The 11,164-nt window shown below is 43.9% G+C and overlaps 1 protein-coding gene across 1 annotated transcript in view; it reads left to right on the top strand.

Moving 5' to 3' along the window:
• WDR20 (WD repeat domain 20) overlaps positions 1–7,361 on the top strand; it is a 53,932-nt gene extending 46,571 nt beyond the window's left edge. Inside the window, exon 4 of the mRNA XM_048485439.1 lies at positions 6,448–7,361. Coding sequence (XP_048341396.1) covers positions 6,448–6,501 — 54 coding nt within the window. The 3' untranslated portion in view covers positions 6,502–7,361. The remainder of the gene's footprint in view (positions 1–6,447) is intronic.
• Positions 7,362–11,164: the final 3,803 nt, after the last annotated feature.

An 11,164-nucleotide genomic window follows, 5' to 3' on the forward strand; every position in this document is an offset into this window, starting at 1 on the left:
CTAGAGCACAGATTCCTCAGCAACTGCTAATTAATTCTTGAATCCACACAGATGGAGATTCTGGAAGAAATCTGTACCTGCTTAAAAGGAAGCTGTTAAAACGTGACGAATGGGATTCCTAGTTACTGCTAAGATCAATCTGAATCCAGCACAAACCTTTCCGCTTGCGCTAGAGCTCTTGCAAGGGAAAGGTCACGAGCTTGCACTAAGTCAAACTTATTGTATCCCCCACTTGCATTTCTGCTTGTTCAGGATCTTGTACAGTCAGTTTCTGGGCCTTGTAATACATGCAGGAAGGAAAACGCTGCGTATTTCACAGGCTGTTGCGCAAACAGAACTGCTCGTAGCCCATTTGTTGCCGCATCACTGGATCCAAGCCCATGGGTTGTGTCCCATCGCTCCACTTGGCTGACAGTGTCACTTGGCTGACACTTGAACCTCATGTGCAAGGAGTGCAAGATGCTCTACACCAGTGGTTCTCAACCTTCCTAATGCTGCGACCCTTTAATACAGTTCCTCATGTTGTGGTGACCCCCAACCCTGACATTTATCCATTTACAGATGGAGAACACTGATGCAGAGAGTCTTAGGTGACCCCTGTGAAAGGGTCGTTCAACCCCCAAAGGGGTCCCGACCCCCAGGTTGAGAACCGCTGCTCTACACCATTTGGTGACATTTCAAATACTGAACACTGGTCAGCCGTATTTTAAAAAACGCTAAAATATTTGTTTATTCAAGAAGCACATGAAAATTCTACGAGGTTGAGCAAGTATCCCTTCTCTACAACAAGAGCATTCAGGCTGGATCATTTACCCACCTAGTGGTAGCAAAAGAACATCTTTTACTCTGTTGCACGCACACTTTTCCAACTTGAGTTGTTGACCGTGTGTTGAATTTCTCTAGTGAAACGTATTGCCTTTCATATTTTGTGTGTGATACCAAGGAGACATTAACTTTGAAGCTGTTCGAGCATGCTCAGTAGTTCTGCTCCCTTTTGTGCCATAATCCTCGTGTGAACTGGGGAAGAAATTGATTCACTGATGGAGAAAGCAGGTATCAGACTCACCTTAGCAGATATAGGGTTGAGAACGGATATGTGAGAGAAGCATCCCAGCCAGCCTCTCCCTACTTCTGTGAAATATGAAAGGAGGGCGACATACGAGGCTGAATGTGGGTGAGATTTTAGAGTTTGCCTTTGGGCCACCATAGCAGAAGGCAGGGAAAAAAAGGATCCGGTCAAGGTTAACAGTAGCTTCATCTTAAAATGTTATAGTTATAATTGGGGGCTAGGCTGTACTCATGCTTACAGCTCTGAAGACTGTATGGAAATCGTTGGCAAATGTATGTAATGAGCAGGGACTTTAAAACACCCCTGGGTAGCATAGAGTATGTTTTCTTCATAGCCTGAATATGTATCCCATGATTGTAAATGCAAAAGGAAAATCCTTTTTTTTTCTTCTTAGCAGTGAGTGTTCTAGGCACTCAAGCTCTATAGCCTGATAGCAATATGCTTGTAATATGGCAGAGTTGATGCTTGTGTGGGTGCTTTTTTTTGTTGCTTTTCAATTACACACTAACGGTTCGTTGCCAGTGTCTTAATTTGAAACGCCCAATCAGAATGGCTGCAACTGGAAGTTTGGCCCGTCTGTGGACACCCTTTCATTAGGATTCCCTCTCATACTGCTCTGAAAATTGAACTTTCTGCACTCAAGATTTGTGTGCCTCTGATCCAGAGGCGTAATGAGGCAAACTGTAGCCCTGGGCAAAACCTGAGTTGGATGCCCCCCGCCCCCCCATGGGTGGCCACTCCACCACGACCAATTTTTTTTTTTTTGCACCAGGACATTGGTGCCTGCAGGGGTGCATTTTTAGACATATCAGCACCAAAATTTCAGTGTATCATTAGGAGACTGTCCTTATGCTACCCCCCCCCCCCCAGGTTTGGTGAGGTTTGGTTCAAGGAGTCCAAAGTTATGGACTCGCAAAGGGGGTGCCCCATACCCCATTGTTTTCAATGGGAGCTAATAGGAGATGGGGGCTACAGTTTTGAGGGTCCATAACTTGGCCCCCCTGAACCAAACTGCACCAAACCTGGGGGTATCATCAGGGCATCTCCTGATGAGACCCTGGAAGTTTTGAGACTGTGCCTTCTGAAATGTGCCCCCACCCCGCCTGCAACCCCCATTGACGTAGTCTGGAAGAAAACCGCAAGGACTACAAGTTCCAGCATGCACTTGAAAGCTGGGCTGGGAGGATGACGGGAATTGTAGTTCGCCCTGTGACAAACGTCTACAAATCCTTTTAAACTTTTTATTTTTGTAAATGTTAGTTTTTAAGTCAGTCACCCAAGCAGTTTGCAAGATATGGATTAAAAACTGGTTGAGGAACAGGAAACAAAGGGTGGGTATAAATGGGAAGTTCTCACAATGGAAAGATGTAGGGAGTGGTGTCCCCCAAGGATCCGTATTGGGACCAGTGCTCTTTAACCTATTCATAAATGACCTGGAAGTAGGGGTGGGTAGCGTGGTGGCCAAGTTTGCAGATGATACCAAATTATGTAGGGTGGTGAGAACCACAAAGGATTGCGAAGAGCTCCAAGCGGACCTTGATAAATTAGGTGATTGGGCTAAGAAATGGCAAATGCAGTGGCCGTGCGAAAACAGCTCAAGAGCAGCTACAGTTAGTTTATGCTGCAGCTACAGGCCATCCTATACGCCATGTTGTATTTAACTTCCAGGTGATTCTAGGCCTTTTTATTACACTTATGTTGCTTCAGGTTTGGTCCTAAACACTTGTGCTTGGTTCATTAGAATCAAATAAATTGGCTCCAAAGAAAAGGCTGGAATCCCAGAGAATGTTTTAGGTGCATCCAAGGATTTGGGAATGCCTAGTGAAATTATATTCTCCCTGCCTCTCAGTTCTAGAGTCAAGGACTGGAGATAGAGCTATGAGGATAGAGCATATGGGCAGTGTGGTGAACTACAGAATATCAAAATACACTATGCCCATTGGCCAACCACACTGATTACATACAAAAGCCACGCACAGGGGAAATGTGCAAGGACTCTATTCATATGCAAAAGTGTAACAGAAACATATATACAAACTACGAAGACTATACACACAGAGACAGCTGTTAACATGCATCCTATTATAATAATACACACACCTTTCTTATAATACACACACCTTTCTTAGGAATTTAAGTCCTCTATGCATCGCAGTCCATGAGAATTTCTAAGTATATGGCACTGTTCCAAATCAGCATCAAAGTCCATGAATATGTTGATGTGCAACAAATTTCCAGCCCAAAACCCTATTCGAGATAATGTGGGTTTTTCATATACCTTCGTCATACCTTTTTGGGGTAAGGGTGGGTGTGGCTTTTGTATGTAATTAGTGTGGTTGGCCAATGGACATAGTGCATTTTGGTATTCTACTGTTTCCATGTCCCCCAGGAAATCAACTTTCCTTTTGTGATCGTGTTTTGCTCCAGAGGGCAGAACTATCCACATGGAAGACAGGAGCCAAAGTGTCTCCATTCCCTCCCATCAGGATTGTACACCTAAATCAAAATGCCACGGAAGTTCAGTGCAGCGCAACCTGTCTTAGAGTGGCAGCATTGGGGATGTTGCATGTCCATATACCCCAGTGTCTCTCCTCAGGCACCAAACAAAGACAAAAAACCATGCAAAAGCAGAATGTGACTTTTTATAAATATGGTGTCCTAAAATGCAGGTAACGCAGGGTTGGGAGGCCAGGTTTAGATCCTGCTAGTCACTTCCCCCTATCAGATCATGGATTTCCCCCATTCTTGCAGCGGACTGAACTACCTTGCTCCCCAGAAACCGCATAGGAGGAGGTGTTGGGCTGCTGGATAGGTGAGAAGCATTTTGCTTATGGAAATCCTTAGTGGAGATTTGGGGTAGGATCCAAACCTTATCTGGACCTTTGTTCTGACAGATCAAGGCAGTTTTTGTGAGCTCTTGCCAAGCAGTTGTTAACAGAACGTTTTTACTACAGTGGGCTGTCCATTGGCATCAGCAGTTTTGCCTATGAGATCTGTCTTGAGCAGGGAATCACTCCTGGAGGATGGTGGCATAACCTAATTAAAGTTGTACAAGCCAGAGCCTTTTCCGCTCTGGCCCCAGCCTGGTGGAACGCCGAGTTGAATGAGACATGGACCCTGTGGGACCTAATGCAGTTCTGCAGGGCCCGCAAGACCGAGCTGTTCTGCCAGGCCTTTGGTTGAGGGCAGCAACAGCATCCAACATAGCCGATCTCCTTTTTCCCTTTCTCTTCCCCTTCTCTTTCTTCCCTTTTAACTCATTCCCCGTTGCTAGAGTGATTGACGCACCATGGCATGATATATTCGTTCTGATTAGTTTTGATCGTAAATCACCGTAGGCCTGTTTACAGGGAAGGGTGGCCTATAAATCAAATTATAAATACAACCACACAGTTCAGAGACCTGACGTTGCTCTTCTTTATTACCATCATCATTCACTCTCGTTCATACGTTATTCGGAGTGGATGCAGTTTCTTGTCACCTTTTCCGTTTAAGAGATTGTCCTGCATCGCGGGAACTACTGACAGTGCTAGCCAATGGAATGCATGCCTATACAATGATCCAAAATGAATGCGATACCCAAAAAAGTACAACGCGGCATCAACAATGAAATCCTATTACGCCAAGCCTCGAGTCACATTCTTTATTCCTGTGCCCCCTGCTAGAAATCGTTAATCTTGGAGTAAAAAGTTTTAAAAGACGAAAATGTCAGAGAAGCTTTGGATTTCCTCCAGTCTGGAGGCTCCGTGTCATTCAGCCTGGTTTCAAGAGCTGGGAGTATTTCTTTCAATTGTGAATATTTGGGTCAGAGCCAGAAAGAGCTCCTGTAGACTCTGAAGAACTAGTTAATTCTGCATTACAATTGCGCTGGGATCTTGAGCTGGACCAGAATATTGAGGTAAGGGGGAAAAAAATCTGCCAAACAAGATATTGGAAAAAGATGTTACTTTTTAAAATGGAACGCTGTATCTGTATTGCCCTGCAGATTTAGGTGTAGTTTTACTTTCTCGTTCCATTATTATGTCTTTAGATGCCGGGTGAAGGAAGGCAAATCTCTCCAAGTGCTTTTAAATCTTAGTTTGCCAGCCTGTAGCTATAGCCTAGTCCCTCACTACTACTATGAATTCTGTACTATACAGGACGAAGCCCAATCTTAGTTCCTGAAATTTTTAGTGTTTACCAAAGTAATTTTCAAAGTCTGGCTGGAAATTGTGGGCTGTAGACACAGTGGGCATAATTTCACGGGCATTACTGTTCCACTGAAGGGGCTTAGTTACAGTAAAATTAGTTCTTCTTTAGACAGTGACTTTTCTCCTCAGGAATATAATTCATGTTTTGTCTAAACCAGAGGTGTCCAACTCTGGCGCTTGAGATGTCCATGGATTACAATTCCCATCACCCCCTGCTGGCATGGCCAATTGCTAGCCAATTGGCCATGCCAGCAAGGGCTGATGGGAATTGTAGTCTATGAACATCTGAAGTGCCAGAGTTGGACGCCCCTGGTCTAAACAGACAACAGGAATGTTGGATTTGATGGGTAGAACTCTACTTGCCAGCAGGCCACCTGAAGGGCAGGTCCACAAGTTGGGGCAAGCTCCCACTGGGCTTGTCTAGCCAATAGTTCTTTGCCTAAGGAAGCAGGTCCCGCACCCCACAACTTGTCACTGGGATAGATCCTGTGGCCGTGAGGCACATGCTTGCAGTTTTAAGCACCAGGCAGGCACTCACCCAGTTATGAATAAGCATCCCAGCATGGGATTGCTCACGTATCAATCTGCTCTTTGTGGGTTGCACTGCTTTGCTGCATAAGGTTGCCAGTAGTCTAGCAGGAAGAGTGACGAAGATCAGTTACCCACTCTTCTCCGCTTCCCCCCACCCCAACAAGGGATTTTCAGTGGAAGCACAGCTTGCAGCTCACGTTTTCCCCCTGATGCTTCAATAACACGACTTTTTAAAAGGTTCAGAGGCTTGCACAGCAGAAATTGAAATCTAATTTTCACAGAATATTCACATTGCATTCTTGAATCACATGAAAGCGAAAGCCCAGAGGCACCGGGGGCTGGGGGCGCTAGCTATTGTATTCCAGCATAAACTTGTGCAGAGGAAAGAGAAATCGTCAGATCTGAGTCCATAAAAGCTTATACCCCCATAGCATGGTTCAACTTTAGAATTCCTAGGGGGGAAAAACACACACACACCCTTCCCCAGATGTTTGGATGTTGCATTCAGTGGAACAAGCTATCAGCTTAACAGTGAAATTAATTCACAAGTGTTTTAAACAGCCTCCAGAAGTCATGGATGTGCAGATGGCACAAAGTATTTAACAAAAAAAATGTTGGGTTCTCTTGCTGGATTAATGTAAGTTGCTTTGTTTGCAGGGTTCATTGTCATCCCAAAACCAGGCCAATTCTCCAAGTGGAACTGTAGTATAGCCACTACACTCCTGCTAGCAAATCTATGAACACAGAACAAGAAGTAATGGCATTGGAACCAGAAGCCGCAGTTCAGCCAGAGAACACCACAGATTCTTTACAGGCTGAGAATAAACTTGGAGTTATGTGAATCACATAGTGTTTTATTTAAAAACCCAATAATAATGTAAAGAAGTTATTTTTACATCTGATATTTCTAGGCTGCTCACTGAAAGAAGAATTTTGCTTTAAAAATGGTTCTTTTGGTGTTGCGATTAAATAGCGAAACGTTTCCAGTTTCTCTATACTTTTCAAGTTCAGTGTAATTAAGTATCTATATACACACACAGACACACACACAGAGAAAGGGGATATATAGTGTAAAATGAAACTTTTCTTCAATCCAAGCAAGTTTAATGGTTAGTACTTCACAGTTGTTTGATTTTTTGCACTGATTTTTTAAAACTAGAGATGCTAAACCTGGGATAATGTCATGGGAAATGAAAGTCATTTTCTGGCTTAACAATTGTAATTCAGGAAAATGGATGTTGCATAGGGTTTTTTCTAAAAAAAATTGTTTGCACTTAAATAGCTTAATGCTAGTAGAGAATTACTTTTAATTGGGTGTTTTGAATACCCTGTAAAATTATGTTATGGAGAAAAGAGATCCTTTGTACCTATTAAAACATTTTATTTTAATAATGTTTTCAACTGCAATCTGATATGTATTATAATGTGTAAATAATGTAATTCAGTGATTGGGGAGAATTTGGTCATTTCGCTAGTAATTTTCATTTGAGAAAGTAATATTTCTAATTCAGAAAATCCATATTAAACTATCTTGAATATACAGTTTTGTTTATATTCTGTTTTAAATTAAACCAGTTTTGATGTAATTTATTTTTAATTGCATGTTTTTGGTACACGGTCCAGTCTTTGTAGAACTGTCATTTGGAAAGTACACCACTTGGATTCACAGGCTATTTAATTGGACTTACTGTTAAGAAATTTTATTCTGTTCCCCTTCAGTCTTCAGAGTTTTCCTCTGAAGATACTTTTCAGAACACTATATCAGTTTTTAATAAGCCTAGCTTTTAAATCAATGGTTACTTTAACTAAGGCATACTGTCCATTTTCTTACAACAGTAATATACAGTTAAACACTTGATGTTTCAAACCTATAATTTGAAATTCTTGTCCTGCAAGTAAATAATGTAATATTCTAGAATAATTTGACAAAGTATGTTACTTACCTGTGTAAGAGGGAACAAAAGACACCTTGTAACTGAAGGTGTAAGAATTTCTGTGGTCTAAATTGGGATAGGTAACCCTGTTTTGCTCACCTGCCACACCTTGGAACCACACCTGTGAAATGGAGGGAGGGATGAAGAAGAAATGAAGGTTGTACTTTGGCCAGGCCTACTGTGAAGAAGCTGCGCTCCAGTGCACTTCGAGGTCTCACCTTGCTCCTTTGCGGGGAGCACCAGCGGTGCATGCTGAGAACATGGTCCAGCCTGTTGCTGTTTAGTGCATCTGCCGGGGAGTTTCCAAACCCTGGCCTAACTACTGTTTGGCTAAGCACTGTGTCTGCCAGTGTTTCACTGAAGAAAACATTCACCAGGTAAAATGCAGGAAACGAAGGGATTAGGCACCCCTGATGTGAAGCTCTGCTTTCCAACGGCTTTTGGGGCAGGAGAATGAAGGGTTTCCTGACTACTTTCCCCCTAGTGTCTGGAGTTTTTCCACCCTGTGTGCAAATGAAATGGAACTGTTTTGGTACATAACTGGCTGGGGAAAGGGGTTGTCTGAATACCGCTTATGTTGTGTACTATTATTTCTGCATATACACGCCAGGATTTGGAGGCCGCTTGCCACATAGCACAAGACAGCAAAGAGAGAAACAGTGGCAAGTCCAAAGCAGCAGGGTTATACTGCTTGCTGCAAAGTCTATGCAAGCAGTGATGGGCTTTGAATATTCATTTCTCTGTGCCCCCACCCCCACCCCATGACAAATCATATTTTGAGCTTCAGGTTGCTTCAAAAGTCATTTCTGGTACATAATGTCTACATAGAGAGCTAGCACAGTGTAGTGGTTAAGAGCAGCAGACTCTAATGTGGTGAACCGGGATTGTTTCCCCACTCTTTCACCTGGAGCCTGCTGGGTGACCTTGAGTCAATATCAGTTCTCTCGGAACTCTTTCAGCCCATGAAGGGCAGGCCTTGGCAAACCACCTCCGAATGTCTCTTGTCTTGAAAACCCTATGGGTTGCCATACCCGCAGCTGTGACTTTACAGAGCGTGCATGCCCACACACACAATGGTTACAGGGTTTTTTACATTGCAAATGGCTGTTAAATTATACAAAAAAATTAATTGTCCTCCTAGGAATTCCATGGGTGATCAAGACCAACTTCCCCCTTGTTCTTACATCATTCTGTCCTGTTTCTGAGTCTGAAAACTGGGGGATGTCTTGGCTCTATAGTTTATTATTCATTTCAAAGCAAGAACTGGAAGGTGTTCAGTGTATTCTCGAAGGCTTTCACGGCCGGATTCAACTGGCTGTGGTGGCCGTGGTCTGGTGGATCTTGTTCCTAACATTTCGCCTGCATCTGTGGCTGGCATCTGTGGCTGGACACAGTGTGTAACAGACTTCCCTCTGTGATACACCTCTGAAGATGCCAGCCACAGATGCAGGCGAAACGTTAGGAACAAGATCCACCAGACCACGGCCACACAGCCCGGAAAACCCACCACAACAAGAACTGGAAGACTGTGTCAGCAGCACACACGCTTGTTGGTCCACCTATTCCTTTGTCAGTCATTAATGGCTTGGCTTCGTTGTACGCTAAAAAGTGGGGAAGATAAGCAAACTCTTCCAATTCAGAGGCATCGCTGTCTGCCAAGATTCTTATGGTTATAGAATAAAGGCGAAGGGTTAAATAATACCTGGCTTTTCCACGTGCTGGGCCACAGAAGGAAATAGAGAGGAGGTGACACAGTCTTCAAAACACAAAACCCACAAGGCTCCTGTTGCTTGAAGTTCATATTCAGGCTCTGTTCCTGAAGGCTATGGAAAGCATTCCTTCCTCAATTTGATGGCCAATCAAAAATCAACTTCCAGTATATTGTGGGAGGAAGGGAAGAAGCTCCAATGGGTGTGCTTTTTTCCCTGCCTGAGAGGGTAAACATGGAACAGTGGCGCTCACAAAGTTCTTTCAGCAAATCTGAAATAATGCTTGGTCCAGTTCTGAATAAACAACAATTCCCGTTTTCACCGGGCTTCTGTTCTTGGGAAGAAAAAAAATCGATAAAAGCTGAATTCTGTGATCTGTATCAATTCAGTCACATCTGCTCCTTTTGCGTAAACACTCTGCTTCAGCTAGCCAGCTGGAAGGACGGGCAGCGCAATGCTATCCTTGGGCAAGAAGAAATCTTATCCAGCTGCCTCTGAAATTGCCAGGGCGATCTTTGCATCTGTAAGGACTACATACTTTAAAGAGCACAAATATATATTAACCAACTTCCCCAGCAGATTCCCCGGAAAAACTGAGACTTGCCCCTCACAATCCTGGACTAGTGGGGAGCTGCTAAAAACTCAACGTCTCTTTTTATCTCTACCCACGTGGCCCAGAGCTTCGTGGGCAACCAAACGTAGCAGCAGTGGGGAAGGGGGACCTTTGGGCGGCTCTATTCACTTCACCTGTCTATCCGCCTCCTCTTTTATAAATAAATAAATAAATAACCTGCTAGCTAAGCCACCTTCAAAATTCAGAGAGGAAAGGAAACGGCAGAAGCCACTTTCAATGCCATGCAGAGAGCTTCTGACCATGGTGGGGTGGGGGGTGGAGGAGAGAAAGAAACGGATTCCATTTAACTAAATGGACTCTTTGGATTGCAGCCCATGCGGCGATTTATTGTAATCGTTGATTGAAGGGTGAAGGGGAAACTGTATTTTATTTCAGATTCCCAGTTATGTCAGTCTCAGCAGATCAAGGTGTTTGTTGGGTTATCTTGAAACCAGCTGGGGATCAGCTATTTTAGAACTGATCCTAACCCGCAGCAATGACCTGGTTAATGAGATGGAAGGGGTCAAATCCTTAGGCGGGAAAGACCATGTTCTCCTTTCTTATACAGCAGTTTCTTATACAGCAGAAAGTGGAAGCCAAGCGTAGTCAGACATAGACCAGTGGTTCTCAACCTTCCTAATGCCGCAACCCTTTAATACAGTTCCTCATGTTGTGGTGACCCCCAACCATAAACTTATTTGTGTCTCGGTTCCTAAGACCATTGGAAATATGTGTTTTCTGATGGTCTTAAGCGACCCCTGTGAAAGGGTTGTTCAACCCCCAAAGGGGTCGCGACCAGAGGTGGGATCCAACCAGTTCTCACCACTCCTCTAGAAGTGGTTACTAATTTTTTCTGAGTGCCGAGACGGGGTTACTAAAGCAACCTCCCTGCCCAATAGGGACTGAAGGTGCGTGTGTGCGGTGGCGCCACTGTCTGAATCCCACCACCATCGGAACCTGTTATTAAAATTTTTGGATCCCACCACTGGTCGTGACCCACAGGTTGAGAACCGCTGGTCTAGACTTTAAGAAAGCTGATTTCAGTAAGCTTAGGAAGTTACTGGGTGTGATCCCAAGGTTAAGAATACTAAAAGAGAAGGGAGCGCCTGATGGATGGG

The sequence above is a fragment of the Sphaerodactylus townsendi genome, linkage group LG02 (assembly GCF_021028975.2).
Source record: "Sphaerodactylus townsendi isolate TG3544 linkage group LG02, MPM_Stown_v2.3, whole genome shotgun sequence".
Classification (NCBI taxonomy): Eukaryota; Metazoa; Chordata; class Lepidosauria; order Squamata; family Sphaerodactylidae; genus Sphaerodactylus; species Sphaerodactylus townsendi.